The sequence below is a fragment of the Oikopleura dioica genome, chromosome XSR (assembly GCF_907165135.1).
Source record: "Oikopleura dioica chromosome XSR, OKI2018_I68_1.0, whole genome shotgun sequence".
Lineage (NCBI taxonomy): Eukaryota > Metazoa > Chordata > Appendicularia > Copelata > Oikopleuridae > Oikopleura > Oikopleura dioica.
Genome location: NC_137294.1, coordinates 9,348,579 through 9,365,319, shown reverse-complemented (window position 1 = coordinate 9,365,319; position 16,741 = coordinate 9,348,579). Strand labels below are relative to the sequence as shown.

General features: G+C 42.2%; 4 protein-coding genes across 6 annotated transcripts; all 4 read left to right on the top strand.

Annotated features, from left to right (window-relative positions):
- The first annotated feature begins 1,016 nt into the window (after positions 1-1,016).
- On the top strand, positions 1,017-4,077 carry LOC145709657 (histone-arginine methyltransferase CARM1-like). Of its 2 annotated transcripts, none has more exons than XM_081787351.1 (11): positions 1,017-1,147; positions 1,241-1,393; positions 1,438-1,556; positions 1,754-1,803; positions 1,845-1,928; positions 1,970-2,158; positions 2,209-2,407; positions 2,454-2,675; positions 2,753-2,946; positions 2,990-3,115; positions 3,175-4,077. In XM_081787351.1, exons 1-11 carry the CDS (start codon positions 1,032-1,034, stop codon positions 3,217-3,219), a joined length of 1,497 nt encoding a protein of 498 aa, XP_081643477.1. In that variant the 5' UTR covers positions 1,017-1,031; the 3' UTR covers positions 3,220-4,077. The 2 variants fall into 2 exon arrangements, with proteins under 2 accessions (XP_081643477.1, XP_081643478.1); XM_081787352.1 differs by having other exon boundaries at positions 2,990-3,121; positions 3,181-4,077.
- A 1,390-nt stretch (positions 4,078-5,467) lies between these two features.
- Positions 5,468-10,596, top strand: LOC145710077 (disheveled-associated activator of morphogenesis 2-like). Its single transcript, XM_081787764.1, has 10 exons — positions 5,468-5,865; positions 5,908-5,991; positions 6,032-6,341; positions 6,391-6,497; positions 6,547-8,514; positions 8,558-8,751; positions 8,795-8,857; positions 8,905-9,147; positions 9,190-9,261; positions 9,671-10,596. Exons 1-10 carry the CDS (start codon positions 5,784-5,786, stop codon positions 9,764-9,766), a joined length of 3,219 nt encoding a protein of 1,072 aa, XP_081643890.1. The 5' UTR covers positions 5,468-5,783; the 3' UTR covers positions 9,767-10,596.
- A 39-nt stretch (positions 10,597-10,635) lies between these two features.
- On the top strand, positions 10,636-12,415 carry LOC145710078 (protein phosphatase 1B-like). Of its 2 annotated transcripts, none has more exons than XM_081787765.1 (8): positions 10,636-10,843; positions 10,939-11,103; positions 11,152-11,379; positions 11,420-11,541; positions 11,584-11,676; positions 11,721-11,850; positions 11,893-12,027; positions 12,069-12,415. In XM_081787765.1, exons 1-8 carry the CDS (start codon positions 10,748-10,750, stop codon positions 12,246-12,248), a joined length of 1,149 nt encoding a protein of 382 aa, XP_081643891.1. In that variant the 5' UTR covers positions 10,636-10,747; the 3' UTR covers positions 12,249-12,415. The 2 variants fall into 2 exon arrangements, with proteins under 2 accessions (XP_081643891.1, XP_081643892.1); XM_081787766.1 differs by having other exon boundaries at positions 10,636-10,852; positions 10,948-11,103.
- A 161-nt stretch (positions 12,416-12,576) lies between these two features.
- On the top strand, positions 12,577-16,680 carry LOC145710166 (DIS3-like exonuclease 2). Its single transcript, XM_081787867.1, has 8 exons — positions 12,577-13,071; positions 13,116-13,368; positions 13,412-14,158; positions 14,205-14,777; positions 14,821-15,501; positions 15,545-15,751; positions 15,790-16,037; positions 16,078-16,680. Exons 1-8 carry the CDS (start codon positions 12,629-12,631, stop codon positions 16,196-16,198), a joined length of 3,273 nt encoding a protein of 1,090 aa, XP_081643993.1. The 5' UTR covers positions 12,577-12,628; the 3' UTR covers positions 16,199-16,680.
- The last annotated feature ends 61 nt before the right edge of the window (positions 16,681-16,741 follow it).

Here is a 16,741-nt window from a genome sequence, read left to right as displayed (position 1 = left end):
CTCCGCTTTCCTCTATTCAGTTTGGCCAGAAGTTAGCACCGTGGAACTACGTGCGCGAGTACTGGTATCCCGTGGCGAAGGAGAAAAAGCGGTACAGCGGTAAAATCGCACCTTTATGACAAAATGGGACATCGCACGGCACAATGAACGGATCAAGTTCAATTCAAAGTTTTACGACTATGTTTGGCAACTTGTATAAATAACAGTAGCTCCCAGACCTGAAGGAAATGAATAAAAAGGAATACAAACTGCGAGAAGCCAAACCGGCGGAATAAAGAATTCGGACGAAGATCAGCGCCAGTAAGATGAACGAGAAGCGTATAAATTATCTATCATCTTTTATCTAGCAAAAAAGCAGTTTATCTAGTAAAACGAGAATGACATGGCGAAACGTTTAAAGTACTCACTCTGCAAAAATCAGTGGTAAACATGCCGAAAGAAAATAATTAGGTCTCCCATTCAAAATACAATATTTTTGAAAGAATAAAGGTACATTAGTTAACTCTTGAATACGGTTACTATTTTTCTGACTCGAAAAATCTTCGTTCTTCTGTTACGATCTCTTTTTTATTCTACCACTTTCACTGTAAATCGTGCGTTTTTTTACATTTCAAAGCAAAAAAACTCATTTTTTCATGAACAACGAAGATCATCTAAAGGACAATGAGAAGCTCGAAAAGAGGAAGAGGAGTTCATTCAGAAGTTTTTCTTTATTTTTAAAATGAGCTCGGGGCAGGTCCGAGGGAGCCACCAAAAGCGCGTAGGTGCCTACTGGGAAAACCACTTTTCGTTATTTTCTCTTGTCTAGAGTGAAATTTCACACAAACATGAAGAGAAACAGCCAATTACGCTTCTTTCATCCCTAAATAATCGAAATCCTATTCTTTCCGTTACCGAATTCATATTTCGCACTTGTCTAATTGTCAAAAAAAAAAATAACTCCCTCTTGACGTTTATCCAGAATTTTTTTGATTATTGGATGCATCATGCATGTAGACTAATCTTTTATTGTTTCAAGAACGGTGTTTGCGATGAGTTTGAAGAAGAGAGAATTCAAGTGCGCAACCCGCAGCGAGGATGGAAAGCTTGAAAACATCGAAGTCGACGGAAGGAGAGCGCAGAATGAGTGCACTCTTTCAATTGTGAGGTAACATCTTCTGTAGGAAAGATATTTCGGGACAGGCCGAATTCGGCCATCGTAATTTTAAAAGGTTGACTGGAGTGAGTATTTGTGCCTCAGGACAAACAAGACGCCGCAGAAGGAGATCGTCTTGACTGCACGATCGGAGGTATGCCGCAGCGGGAACAAAGTGATCATCGGAGACGCGCAGTTGACGCTGGAATTCGAGAACGAAGATGATGCTAAGCTCTTCCGACAATTTATAGATTTCCGGTTTTCTTTTGGTCCGTCAACAATTCCGGCAATGGTGCATTTAGAGATCAAAGTGGCTGTGTCTTCGATAAACGAACAGAAATTTCCAGCTCCGATCAATACTTCCAGTTCTATGGTTATCTCTCTCAGCAGCAAAACATGATGCAAGACTACATTCGAACAGGCAGAGTTCGAAACCAGACAGAGAAAGTAGCTCTCTGCTTACTTTTACATCAATCAGCAATAGTTGTCTCAAGTTTTAAAAAAGCAGTTAAAGCAATTAAAGGTTTAATGCAAATACTATTGGTATATTTGAGTCAGCGACTCTATGGGAATGATTACCCGCACAAGCAAATTACTGTCATCGAACTCTGCGTAAAGGAACCTACCAGAAGGCGATGGTGCAAAACTTTGTTGACTTCAAAGACAAGGTTTTTGTCCCTCTCGATAGTGCATCATTACTTTTTTATAGATCGTCCTTGATGTCGGAGCTGGCTCGGGTATCCTCTCCTTTTTCGCGATGCAAGCGGGCGCGGAAAAAGTCTATGCGGTCGAGGTACATCAGAGGTAGTTTACTCCTTCAGTTACTTTTTCTAGGCTTCGAGCATGGCAGTGCACACCGAAAAACTGGTCAGCTCGTCGCAATACGCTGGTAGAATTAAAGTAATTGCTTCGAAAATTGAAGAAGTCGAGCTTCCAGAAAAGGTCGATATGATCATCTCAGAGCCAATGGGTTACATGCTTTATAACGAACGAATGCTGGAAACATTCATCCACGCTAGAAAGGTATAACCGTATAAGGGCTACTCTCTCTCCTAAAAATATCTCTTGCCTAGTTCCTCAAAGAAGACGGACTTATGTTTCCATCAATCGGAGATCTTCATGTAGCGCCATTCACGGACGAGGCGTTGTATATGGAGCAGTTTCAAAAGGCAAATTTCTGGTATCAACAAAGTTTTCACGGAGTCGACTTGTCCTCGCTCAGAGATGATGCGGTAGCTGAGTACTTTAAACAGCCCATTGTTGATACTTTTGGTAAGCATTCAATTTCAATCGCTTTTACCGGGACTTTTACTTATAGACGTCAGCATTCTTATGGCAAAATCAGTCAAATACTCTGTCGACTTTAAGAAGGCTTCTGAAGAAGACCTTCATGTGCTCGACATTCCAGTCAAATTTCAAGTGCATACATCAGGTACAATTCATGGGCTTGCCTTTTGGTTCGACGTTGCGTTCTGCGGCTCTTACACGACCGTTTGGTTGTCAACGGCTCCCAATCAGCCACTTACTCATTGGTACCAAGGCCAGGGACACTTTGCTTGATCTTTGAACTTTTGTAATGGTATATCGTGCACGAATGCATCTGTGACCCAATAAAAGTGCGTTGCTTGTTCCGAACTCCACTCTTCGCTAAAGCAGGCGAGTACGTCACAGGCCGTGTTCTGATGAAAGCAAACAAGCGACAAAGCTATGACATAGAAATCGAAGCCTCAATCGAGGAAACTGGCTGCAAAGCAGACAATAGTCTCGATCTCAAAAACCCGTATTTCCGATATAACGGTGCACAGCCTCAGGTAGTAACGGCACGATTGATCGGTATCAGATAGTGTTGTTCAGCCGACGCCTGGCAGCACTACATCACCGTCGAACGAAATGTACAGCGGACTGAATATCGGCCTAGAGAGCTTCTCGAAGTCTCAGGAAACGACGATCTACCAAACAGACTCGCCTACCCCGCAACAGGAAAATGTTAACGACCAGTTAATGACTGCCTTCAATGGATTGTGAGTTAACATCATTAGACCCAGCAAACGCCCTCCGTTTCCGTGTCAAACTTGAAACTTTGAAACTGATATTTTTCTCTCCCACTAGCTTGTGCATGTGTCCTTTCTGAATGCACAAGTTCTTAGACTTATTCTGTTTTCCCTGTATTTGAGATATCTTTAAAGGATAACGAAACCTAGCATTGTAAATCATTTCGATGGAGCTTCTCCCTCGCATCAAAAATAATTCTTCTCGCAGATTCACAAATGCTGATTCTAGCTCTAATCAATTTTTCAACTCACCAGTCCATATATATTTTTTCCTAAGAGAAGACATTATCTCTGATTAAACTATTTATACATTGTAAGAGAGAGCGAGTTGCTCCTCAAACAGGTTAATTAAAGTAGCTCAAAATGACTGCCCAAACTGCCTAGAACAAAGCATCACTTGATGGCTTCTAATGATTTCATTCTCACCTCATCATAGTTGACAGATCTCAACATTGATGCTGTCGGAAGTTCACAATTCTAATTTCTAATGGACATTTCATATTGACCTTTGCCTATGTCCAATTCTTCTTCCCTCAAAACCCAAATTCTCTCCTTTCAGCTACTATTGTGGCCGCTTTTATTTATTTTTGCCCTGACAATGATAAAAATCACCTTCCTTCGCCAGATCTGTTTCTGAGTATTATATATTTTATAAGCCAATATAACAAAACAGTGTGGGTGAATCGCCCGGTGATAAGGGAGCATGTGTGATGTTGCACAACGACAAGGCGTCGAGTGCGGTATTTCAGTGAGACTCTCCTTTAGACAAGAGCAATACACTTGTTTCATCATTGTTTATCATTTTTCAGAGCTCTTTTTCGATTCTTGAGAATGGTTCTGCTTTTAGGGATCTTAGGTTTTTATCGAAGTGGATCTATTTCGGAGTCTTGATTTGATAGAGAAGTTACCGTTTTGATAAATTTAGACTGGGAAATCAAGCATTTTTTCTGAATGAAGCAGCTAAAACTCGATGCCTTTCTCACGAAAAAGATGGAAACGATGTCGACGAACGATCCCGAGTCCACAGAGTCTGAAATATCAGGACCAAGTGGCTCAAACAATACTGTTGATGATGCAGAAAGCGCTGAAATTGCTCGACACGGTCGAACTATCGCTAACCGAAGGGCAACGAGCATTAAAGAGGAACCAAAGCTCGAAGCATTATCTGAAAATGGAAGCGTGACAACCCATGAGATGAACCCTTCCACCTCTGACGTGATCATACTCTCAGACGATGATGAGAGGCCACCCACTCCTCCTCCGCCGCCGAGCCGCCCGGTTTCGCGTCGAAGGGGTCCACTTATGGTCGGTGACAGCATAGACACTATAGAGGAATATGTTGCTGCTCCGTGTGTGATTATTCCTACAGGAAAAGACAAAGAATACAGCATCGAAGCGATTAAAAAACATCACTTCAATGAAAAACACCAGAGAATGGAGTATTTAGTCAAGTGGAAAAACTATCCACCCAGCGAAAATACTTGGGAACCGGAAGAAAATCTAGTTAATTGCGACATACTTCGTGAAGAGTACTTTCGAAAAATCCATAGGGTACGATTAAAATACGAACTTGATTTACAGTAATTTTCTAGAATAAGCTGACACGAGTTAGACAGCACGGGAATGATCGACGCGAAGGATTCGCACGTAACCTCAAATTCGAAAAAATTGTCGGCTTCGTTGAACAATTTGGCGAGTTAGAAGTTTTGATCAAATGGAAAACGCGTTTTGGAAAACCGACCATTTGTGATTATGTGTCGGTTGATGAGGTCTACAGCAAACAACCCTCGATCATTTTCGACTTCATGACTGAGTACATCGATAGCCTCAATGATAACCCGGAAGCAAAAAAGAACAAGAAGCGAGACGATTCCGATGAATCTGAAGATGAAAGTTCAGACGAAGAAACTGAAGAAGAAACTGATGAAGAAGCTGATGAAGAAGCTGATGAAGAATCAGATGACTCGACGGTTGGAGAAGAAGATGCGGAAGAAGAAAAAGAAGATCCTGGTGAAATTATTTCAATTAAAACATTGAAATCGCCAACGATCGCCGGCGTCACTCACATCGAGGATAAGAGCTACTATATCTTCAAGGACGCAAATCATCCAGGATCTCAGCTTATCATTCCCTTGAAGACAGCACACCAGCACTTTCGAAAAGCAGTTTTCCGTTACTTTGAAAAGAACTTAAGCCGGGGCAATTAGATCAATCACAAACTAAAAGGTGGATGAGAGTTCAATTCATGAAATGAAATTTATATTCAGGTCGCGCGCCTTAGAACTGCCACATTTTACACGCCACCATATATTATCTATCTCATCTTCCGGGTGGCGGGCGGCTTCGTTCGCAAAGGCCATTTTGCGAACGGCGTTCGCAAATTACGAACGCAAATTGCGAACGAAGCCGCCCTACACCCCATCTTCCGTACATTTCCCTTACAATGATGAGCATACTTCACTGAAACAAACCTGTCATTTTAATCTGTAGTTGAACTACAGTAGTTCAAGTTTTAGATAAACAGACCTACTTATGATTTGGATCTAGTAAGTCATATTTAGAACGATTGAAAATACGGATCCCTAAAAGTGGCCACGATGCCAAGGCCACGAAAAAAATCAGGTTTTATGGGATTATGCGGGTGTTTTCGGCCAAACTCTCCTGATGAAATAAATATAGGTAAGTTCAAATATACACTGCTGGTCGTAAAACTGTTTATAGTAAAAGAGCCGCTTACCCAACCCACATCAAATCTACAGGAACCTCATCACGCAGCTCATAATGTTATGCCGAGTGAGACTGAAGGTAATGAGTTTTCGAAGGGCTTTAAATAAACCCAATCTAGTTGAGCGACGATTCATGGAAGTCGTTCAGGAGCTTGAGCTCCCTGCAGACAAGCAGGTTCTCATGTACAAAATGCCTATACAGAAGAAATGGCAGATTATAGTTTCAAAGACGAGTGAAACGGAAGCGACTAAAGAAGCACGAGACTTTCCCGAATATTATATCGACAACATCAAGTCTATGTACCAGAAAACGTCGTTTGAATCCGATGATATGGACCAATCCAAATCGGAAGAATACGCACGTCGACTTAGAATATTCGATGGATTAAAGTCAGCGTTACGCACGCAGCCCCTCAGCTTCGTTGACAGGTGCCTTCCACTTCTAAAAGTCTAGATTTCAATGAGCATCGTCTTCTAGGTTCATCGAGATCCATGGACTAAGTCACCTGCTCAATTTTCTAAAAGAAATGGCGAAAGACGTCAAGGAGTCACGCATCCATACATCAGCCATTGCTTGTATAAAAGGTACCCATTCAAGCGCAATAACAGCCTTTTATTCTCTTTTTCTCTTCAGCTTTGATGAATAACCATGCTGGCAGAGCGAACGTTCTCGAGCATCCGGACGCTGTAGATATCATCACGCACTCGCTAAATGTAGAAAATGTCAAGACTAAAATTTCGGTTCTGGACATTCTTGGGCCTGTTTGTCTTATTCCCGGCGGCCACAAAAAAGTTCTTACCGCCCTGACCAAGTTCGCAAACTTCGCTTCCGAACGAACGAGATTCCAGTCGCTGATACTCGACCTCTCACGCTCTATCCGAGAGAACGAGTTCGAGGTCGAGCTTAAGACCTCAATTATGACGTTGGTGAATGCGCTCCTTAAATTTGGCGCGGGTCAAGATACCGTCGAATTTCGTCTTCATCTTCGATACGAGTTCCTTATGCTTGGTATAATTCCTCTGATTACAAAACTTGAGCAATATGAGAATGCCGATTTAAATCTTCATCTGGAGTGGTTCAAATGGCAACGAGATCAAGACGAAGAGCTTCTCCAAGACAAACTAAACGGAGTGACGATCAATAGTAACTCGGCGACGGATATGTGCGAGTCCTTAAGAAAAATCCATGGCTCGACTGTAATCTATCCTCACTTCCTCTCAATAATGCAGCACTTAATTCTTCTGAAAAGCCAGCCCTTCTGGTCGTTGGCGGATGATATTATTCAGCAACTTTCGCTTCAAGCTCCTGATGGTCTCGATCCAGACATCACAGTGATTGAAATGAATGTACAGAAGTGCGCCGATGGACTCAAACTTGAAAAATCTACTCGTTTACTAAAGAAAAAATCCGAAAATCTAACAGAAAAGTGTCGTAGCCTTGAAGCTAGCTTGCAAAAAGAGGGTCAGGAGCTCGACCGTGTTAAAAACGAAAAGACGGAGCTAACGCGTTCAATGCTTCGGTATCAAGAAAGACTCGAAAAAGTTCGTGAAAATGAAAAACAAGTTGAAAATTTCAAACAGCTAGAGCAAGAGAACGAAGCTCTCAAAGAAAAACTCCAAGCACTGTTGCAGTCCGATAAAATAAACCTACCTGATGATGTTAAACTATCCATGAAATCTACCTCCGCAATTGATGATCAGAATCTAAGTACAGCTTCTATTTCTCCGCCTCCTCCTCCTCCCCCTCCAATGGCACCAGGATCGATACAGCAAGCGCCTGCACCTCCTGCACCGCCAAGTATGGCAAATGTTCTCCCTCCACCGCCTCCGCCACCAGGAATCGCAGCACCGCTCGGTCCTGGTGGGCCTCCCCCTCCTCCTCCGCCCGGAGGAATGGCTCCTCCCCCTCCTGGTGGATTAGCTCCGCCACCTCCAGGTGGTTTGGCGCCGCCTGCCCCCGTTAAGCAATTTCCGCAGCCTTCAACTTCTGTTAAATCATTCAATTGGGTTAAGCAAACGCAAATAAAAAACACTATTTTCGAAAAGATGGAACCTGAAAAAGCTCTCACGTGTCTGAACCTTGAAAGACTCGAGTCCGCATTTCAAGCGAAGAGCAATCATCGCAGCTCAATCGCTAGAAGTTTCGAAGAAGTTGAGTCCAAAGAGAGTCTCGATCTGAAATTGATTGACGGTCGAAGAAGTCAGAATTGCTCGATTCTGTTATCAAGGCTCAAGCTAGGCGAAAGAGAGGTTCGACAAGCTGTACTCACGAATGACTCTGCTGAGAAGCTGCCAGCTGAGCTGGCAGAACAGCTTCTTAAGTTTGTTCCTACGAAGGAAGAAATTGAGACGCTCAATCAATACGCTGATGATGCTCACAAAATGGCGACCGTTGATCGATTCTTTTTCGAAATGGGCAAAATATTACGATACGAGAATAAGTTGTGCGCAATTGTTTTCCGTAAAAAGTTCACCGAACGACGCTCAAATGCGATTTCGAATGCGGATGCGGTAAAAGAAGCCTGCACTGAGTTGAAGAATTCAAAATCTATTCGCAAGTTGTTTCTCCTTGTTCTTGCGCTTGGAAATTACATGAATAAAGGTAGTCACTTTCTGACTTGTATCAAGGAATAAAATTGTCTAAGGCAACCGTGGCAACTCTCCTGGATTCAAGCTTTCGTCCTTGTCAAAATTACGAGACACCAAGACCACGGATGGTAAAAGTACACTACTGCACTACCTCGTTGAAGAACTTGAAACCTCAAAAAATAAAATATCGCTGGACGATATTGAAGCCGAAACAAAACATTTATCAGATGCTCGTCGGGTCGATCTCAAGGTAGATTTCATTAAAATTTCTAGACTAATTTAGCATTTCTAAGCAACTTCGGAGCGAAGTTAAGCAGCTCAAAGATGGACTCGCGGCGTGTGAATTCGAAATACAGGTAAGTCCAAAACTCATCTGTTGAACTTGGTATTTAACCCATCTCAGCAACTCCAATCTGAGGGTAGCGAAGTTCCATCCACGTTAGAAATTTTCTGTCAAACAGCGAAAACCCACATGGCCGACCTCGAAAACCTTCTTAAATCCACAGATGAGACTTACTCGCAAGCACTTGTCAGCTTTGGTGATAAGCAGCTTGAATCTCACGACTTCTTCTCCATCTTTCAAAACTTCTTTAACGAACTAAAAGAGGCGAAAGCTGAAAACGAGGCTCGCGAAGAACTTGTTAAGGCAAGCTTCAATGTATCCAAATTTATGTCAATCAAAATTCAGGAACGTCTTCGTCAGCAACAAACCCTTTTGAATAGACAGGAAAAGATATCCACAAAAAACTCATTGAAACAGGTAAAGTCGACCAGAAGAGTTTCACTTAGGATTTGGTTGGGAGTGTAAAGTCTTACAATTTTCACGTGTGAACTGCATCTTTGACGCTGACAAGTGTTCAAAGTTGATATCTGTGAAGGAAACCCTTCGCCGTCGTCGAGGTGTTCAATCAGATTTCTTTTTTAGCAGCGTATGTAGCTTACGCAACACAACTTGATTTTTCACCCGTCCACTTACTCTAACCACATACTCATCAATCTTTGCTAGGCTGATTAACTAACTTACTTACTACTTACAAGGTATAACCAGCATGATACCGGTGATCGGGCAGTTACTGTTAGTTTTGATAGGCGGGCACTATTTTTGATTCGCTTCTCGGCTGCATGTTCTGAAGAAAAGAGATTTTGTTCACAATTGACTTGTTGTTTAGGGTAAGACCTTGGACGAAATGGGTGAGATGCTGAAGTCAGGCGAGCTCTTCGACTGCAACCCGAAACGACAGAGACGCGCGAAAAAAAAGTATTAGCTCACTAAAAATTCTTCATCAAAACTCTCACGAATTTCTGCTCAAGTTACCTTTTTAGTTCACACTTTCATTTACCCCAAAGATCCATTTCAACTTAACCTAAACTTGTACATACTCATTTCTCTGTAAATTTCGGTCCCGCGTCTTATCACGCCATTATTTTTACGTTTTTCATCCGTCAGAATATCTCCTGTTCTATTCCCTTTGCCGAAATTCTTCTATTCAACTGTTCTTCTCCTTGTTAGCTGCACTAATTGTGGCCTTTCACTTTTGATTCAAACCACGAATTCCAAATGATAACCAAATATACGAAGCTCCTAATAATTGTCTATCTTCACTACTTACCACGAAAATATGCCTTTCTGCGTACTGATTGTCTTCTTTCTAAAGACTGTAAATTTTACAGTGTAAAATATCCTTTGCACCACCACCATCACTACATGTGGGAAGCTTTTTCCCCAACTTCAACGCCTTTTTATCGCTTTATCAATTCCTAACCATAATTAATCCTTCTAGTATTCGCTTCTAGTCGTGTCCAAGACCTAATAAATTGATTATTGTTGATTGCCCCGGCTTTCGTCAGTGCATCTGAGAGAAAAGATATCAGCAAAAGTCCTAAATTTTTTTACTTCCTTGGCTAAATTCGGCCTTGTTTCCACGGAAACCACATTTTCGGATTCTGAAAAAACATAAAAGTTCTTTGAATTTATGCGAGCCTAAGGCACGGCCTCGAGTAAATTAAGATATTTTTATACTGTGGGCTCAGAGGATTAAACAGTCTGGGAAGAGAGGATTGCTTGCTTGTCTAGCATTTTATACGTTCAACTTATCTCATCGACATTGATTTTACTGCATTGGGTGTGTATATTTTACGGTAGAAATGACGCAAACTGTTTAGATGTCAATCGAGAAAAATCAATAATATCAATTAATACAGAAAATTGTATCTTAATTTGATTTCTTGGTTTCCTAAACGTCGTCATGGGCGCCTTTCTCGCAAAACCGAAGACAGAGAAGAATTGCGATTCGGGAGAAGGAAATGGGATTAAGTATGGCCTCTGCTCGATGCAAGGATGGCGATGGATTCTTTAATAGCTCATTTAATTCTACAATCATAACTGACAATTTATTTGTTCGAAATCTTAAGCTTATTATAAAGAAGCCAATGACAGAGAGTCGACATGGAAGATGCGCACACCTGTGTTGTTTCCCTAGGACCCATGAAATGGTCATTCTTTGCTGTTTTTGACGGACACGCTGGCAAGGTTGCCGCTGAGATTTGCTCTCGCGAGCTTGTCGACAAAATCGAGCAAGTTCTTACCGATGACGTTTTGAAAGTAAGTTGTTTCTCGATTGCTTCTCTTGATTCTCCTCTTTTCATGTAGGGATTGACGGACTCGGGAGAATATAACTGTGAAGCTGTTATTACGCAAATCAAAAAGTCGTTTTTAAACATGGATCAAATTTTGCGAAAGGAGCTCAATACTCAGGGCGACCGATCGGGAACAACTTGCACGGCTATTCTAATTTCGCCAAATCACTTCTTCTTTATTAACTGCGGCGACTCGAGATCGATTCTCGTCCGGGAGGACTCCGTTAAGTTTTCTACAAAGGTACTTATCCTTATTGACTTCGTCATTTTATGTGCTCTAGGATCACAAACCTACAGATGATGATGAGCGGGACCGTATCGTAAGAGCTGGCGGTCTTGTCATGACCCAGAGAATTAATGGTTCTCTTGCGGTGTCGAGAGCGCTCGGTGATTTTGATTACAAGTTTGTATCTCAATTCGCCGGCCTAAGCTAACCGTTCTCTAGAACCGATCAAAATCGCTTGCCAACGGAGCAGTTGGTCTCTCCTGAGCCAGATGTAACATGCCTGAAGCGAGACCCCGAGGATCAATATATTTGGTATTGAAGATCAATCTCCCTTCGCATTGTTAACTTTTTTTAAGTCTTGCATGTGATGGCATTTTTGATGTGTTCTCTAACGAAGACCTTGCTGCATATATTTCTGGACGACTTCGAGTCAAAGACTCACTTGATATGGTCGCAGCAGAAATTGTTGACACTAGTCTGCACAAGGTATTATTTCGTGATTGCTTATTTAGGTAGTTTGTGATTAAGGGTTCTCGAGACAATATGTCCGTTGTGCTTTTGACCCTCCCTGCCTGCCCTGAGATAAATCAAGAGGCCGTCGATCAAGAAAAGAAACTTGATGAGATCCTTGAGGAGGCAGTAAAAGAGACCATCACGGAATGCGTAAGATAATATTTGTCTTTCGATTCTCAAGCGAGCTTTAGCGTGAGAAGAATCCAGACATGTACCTTACCCTCGTTGACATTTTGAACGAAATTCAACGAAAACCATGGACCGCTCAATTCAGCCCTCTACTGCCACCAGGCGGTGGACTTGTGTCTAAATACTCAACGATTGATCAGCTCATCTGCAAGCACGATCCGAGCGGTAGAAATGACGACTAGCTCGGAAAGAATTCATTTCTTTGTTATAAATTCGCCGTTAATATGTCCTCACTCCCGAATGAGTTTCTTTCTTTTAACAACGCTAATTTTTGTGTATATTTCTACGATTCCGCATCCAACTTACAGGATAACGGCAGGTCCAGAATAAAATTACTTTGTCATTCTAACGCATTTGTCTTCCGCTTATTTTTAGCAATATTACATCAAACGCATAAGCTTCTTCTTGCAATAAGGGTGCCACTCTTTTAAGAGTGAGTCAAACCTTCCTTCGCGTCAACTTCATATCATTTTTGTGAAACCATCCCTCACCGGCATTTGCTTTAGACATGTCGGAGCAACGACCTCGAGTCAATTTAAACGGATTATTATTCAAGCAACGCATGGACAATGTAAAGAACGGTGACGGTGACAAGGGCGCTAGCAAAGGTGGCCGGCGCAATAGGTACCGCAAAAAAGATAAAAAAGAAGAAGGCACTGAGTTCAAAAAAGAAAAGGCCAACGCAAATGTTGGAAGCAAGGCTGGAGGCGAAAAGAACCGCTTCCAAAAGAAGCAAGACGGACGTGCGCTCATTGCAAAATCTGATACAACTGCTGGTGTTATCGAAGACCTGAAGAAAAAATTTCCAAGGGATTTCGAAAAGCACAAAATTATTGTGGTGCAGCATACAAACCCGATAAAGACAGCTATCATGCCAGTTATCCAGCGGTTGACAGGCTTTTCAGGCTCTCACTTCGCAGAGGAGCATGATGACAAAGCGAAAGACGGTTCCATGTGGACTCAGTTCCGATGGCGAAGCTACGAGCAAGCAGCCGAAGCAATCACGTACTTGCTCATTTTAATTGATTATCAATATCAACTCAATTTAGGACCATTCGTCTTGCTTCGAGTCATAGAATTGTTGATGGAATTGACATTGTGGACTTTGATAAACATACTCGACTGACGACGAAGCGCGACATCGAGAGGCGCAAAGCTAGACAGGAAAAGACAGGCAAAGAAAAGGCGAAACGAAAAGAAGAACCGGTACGAGCTCCAAGAAAGCTTACTGCCCGGGATATAAGAAGACCACCCCCCTCAGATACCCATAAGACACTTTGTCTCAACTGCATAGAGCATAAGGTGCGTGTATATATTCTTTAGCTAAAAGTATTTTAATTTTAAGGACTTCAATGCCTTACGTAATTTGGCGTTGGCAATCGGAGATCCAGCAGGAGTTAAATCGTTGGGATCCAAAAACCGACAGAATTGTTACACCGGTTTCATCGAGATGAAAACGCAACAAGAAGCCATTGAGCTTTTTGATTACGTCGACGTTATGGAGCCAGACTATACTGTTCTTTGGGCAAAAGAGGATCGCATTGCCAACGAAACGCTGAACGAGAAAAAGCATAGACAGTTTATGCGCAATTGGGGTGACAATACGATTGCGAATGTTATTTCGACAGCTCCAATGACTGAAGAGTCTATGGATGCACTAATTTCCGATATCTTCAGAGAATCTGTGATTAAGAAAGACATAAAAAATGTTCTTGCCAATCAATGCTACTACAACGAACTGACCTTTTGCTCTAAAGATAGTGCCAAAATGTTCTTTCATAGTTCCTATCTATTCCCGACAAAAGGAGTTGAAGTAAAGCCCGCCTTACACCGTGTAAACACACAACCGCACCTATCAAAAGAAGAAGTTGACGCTGGCATTGAGAGCGAAATATACTTCAAGTCACCGCTTCGCATCGCTAATAACTACCAGAATGCATTTGTCACAGATCCCAAAGGCGGGAGCGACCTATTTGTCCAAGGACGAAAAGATCAGAATCGAGCTTTGCCAGGCGACATCGTCGCCTATAAAATTAAGCCCGAAGATACATGGGTCACTCGAAAGTCGGGTGAAATACAGAGAACTGCCGAGGTAACTTTAAGTTCATATGAAGAAAATGCTAAATGTATTTTATAAGATTGTGGCAATTATCGAATCGCGCTCGAACAAGAGATGTGCAGGTGCATTTTCTGACACTGTGCTTTCTGGAGTCAATACTGGAGATTTATTGTTCATTCCAATGGATAGTCGGCTGCCACGATTGTTAGTTGCAAAGTCTTCTCTGGCAGAAGATATGCTCAAGAACATAAAGGACATAATTTCCAGGAAAATTGTGTATGAAGCAAGAATAACAGAATGGGAAGAAGGAGCCCAGAATGCGCGTGCCGTTCTATCAAATGAAATTGGTGATCCAAATGATCTTCAAGTCCAAATGGACGCGATTTTGGTGGATAAGAACATCGATACCCGCGATTGGGAAACATTTGAAGTCGACGACGAGCTTCCAGGAAGCGACTGGAAGATAACTGACGATCAAGTTGCCAAACGCCGTGATTTCCGGAGGGAATGCGTCTTTACGATCGATCCTCAGACGGCTCGCGATCTTGACGACGCGCTTCACATTAAAAAATTAGATGATGACGTCTACGAAGTTGGTGTTCATATTGCAGATGTCGCATTTTTTGTTCCTCCAGGAGGAAAGATCGACAAGGTAGATGTTTTTCTTACGATGAGGTTTGAAACATTATTTACAGATAGCATCACAGCGATGCACTTCTACTTACATGCCAGATCGGGTAGTACCTATGCTTCCACGACGACTATGCGAAGAACTTTGCTCGCTCAATCCTCTTGTCGAACGATACAGTTTTTCAGTTGTTTTCAAACTTGACTCCGAAGGAAATCAGCTCGAAGAGCCCTGGTTCGGTCGCGGTATTATTAAGAGCTGTGTGAAATTCTCCTATGAAAACGCGCAGAACTTCATTGAGAACCCAGATGACGAAGTCATCGACGACAATGAATTTCCCGAGGTCCTCAATGGCTACTGCCTCGAATCAATCAGGAAGTGTGTTCTAATGCTTGACATGCTGGCCAAGAAATTACGAGAGAGAAGAGTCGCCAACGGCTGTATCAGAATCGAACAGCCGAAGATCGGCTTTACTTGGGATGAAGCTACCAAGACTCCCAATGGCTTCTTCCCTTATGTACGAAAAGATTCGCATATGATGATCGAAGACTTCATGCTTTTGGCAAATATCGCCGTAGCTGAAAAAATCGAGCGTCATTATCCTGATTTGGCATTTCTGCGACAACACCCAGCTCCCAACCAGGATAAGATTAGCGAAGTTGTTGAGGAATTGAAGAAACACGGGGTCGAACTCGATGCTTCCTCTTCTCGCGATCTCGCTCGATCTCTTGAGAAAGTAACGTTACAGGTATTATATGACTTTATATGTGCTTTTTTTAAGTATCTTTCAGATGGAAGAACAGAATCCTGGAAGTGCACATGTTTTTCAATCTGCAATTTCCCTCCTTACCGTGAAGACAATGCAACTCGCGAAGTACATCTGCACAGGTGACATTGAAGATCGCTCCGACTACCGCCATTATGCTCTCGCCGTCCCCCTTTACACGCATTTTACATCGCCTATTCGACGATACGCTGACCTTGTCGTCCATCGTCAGGTAGCGCCCGCAATTTAACCTTCCATTGATTATTATAGCTTGCTGCTGCTATTGGTTGGGACGAGTCCTTTGATACTCCGCAAGAGTCACTTACACAGCAGGCCGAGAACTGTAATGAGCGTAAACTGCAAGCCAAGCTTGCTGGAGAAGACGGATCCGATGTTTACCTTTGGTGCATGATTAAGCGGATCACAAAAGACTCTGAATTTATTATGGATGGTGTCGTTACTGGTCTCGTAGAATACGGACTCGAAATATTGCTCCACGAGACCGGATTCACTCTGCGGTACGCGTCAAGTATATTATTCAAAATTATCTCTTTATAGAATTTACTACGGAGAGATGGAGGCTACAAAGTATAATATTTTTGAAAAGAATGGTTACAAAGCTGTGTCTATCACATGGGCGAAGGATAAAAAGTATGCAGTTAAAATTGCGCTCAAATAACTGATGCGATTAAGCCACTTGGTCGATGCTCTGCAACGAATACTCCCAATAAGAGTCGACCTGGTATTTCTCTTGGAACCGCCGAGTACTCCTACTTCACTCCAGTGAGAGTATCTATTGTCGCTGGACGTGACCCTGGGCGTCTTGACGGTAAACTGCTACCTCCAACCCATTTTCTGTCTTAACACTGCTGATGGACCGAGCACTACTTTTGAAGATTGATTTTTTGTTGATTCAATAATTTATGTCCTACGGTCTCGATAACTGTTATCTTACCCGTAAGCATTTTATTTTGCGTTTCTTAAGTTCAATGTAACTTCAAAATGTAAGCCATGTTTTGAAGAACCGGTAAAAAAACGCGCAACGCCCAGATAAATGTCGAATTATTTACCGGTTATTCATGACATGCTCGGCTTCACTCTTCAAGAATTCAACTTATTCTATACTGTCATGACGGATATCATTTATCATCAAAACTCCAATCTCTTTGTTTAATTTTCCGTTATTTTAGAATGGGCGGCAAGGTTCTTCGAAAAAGAGATA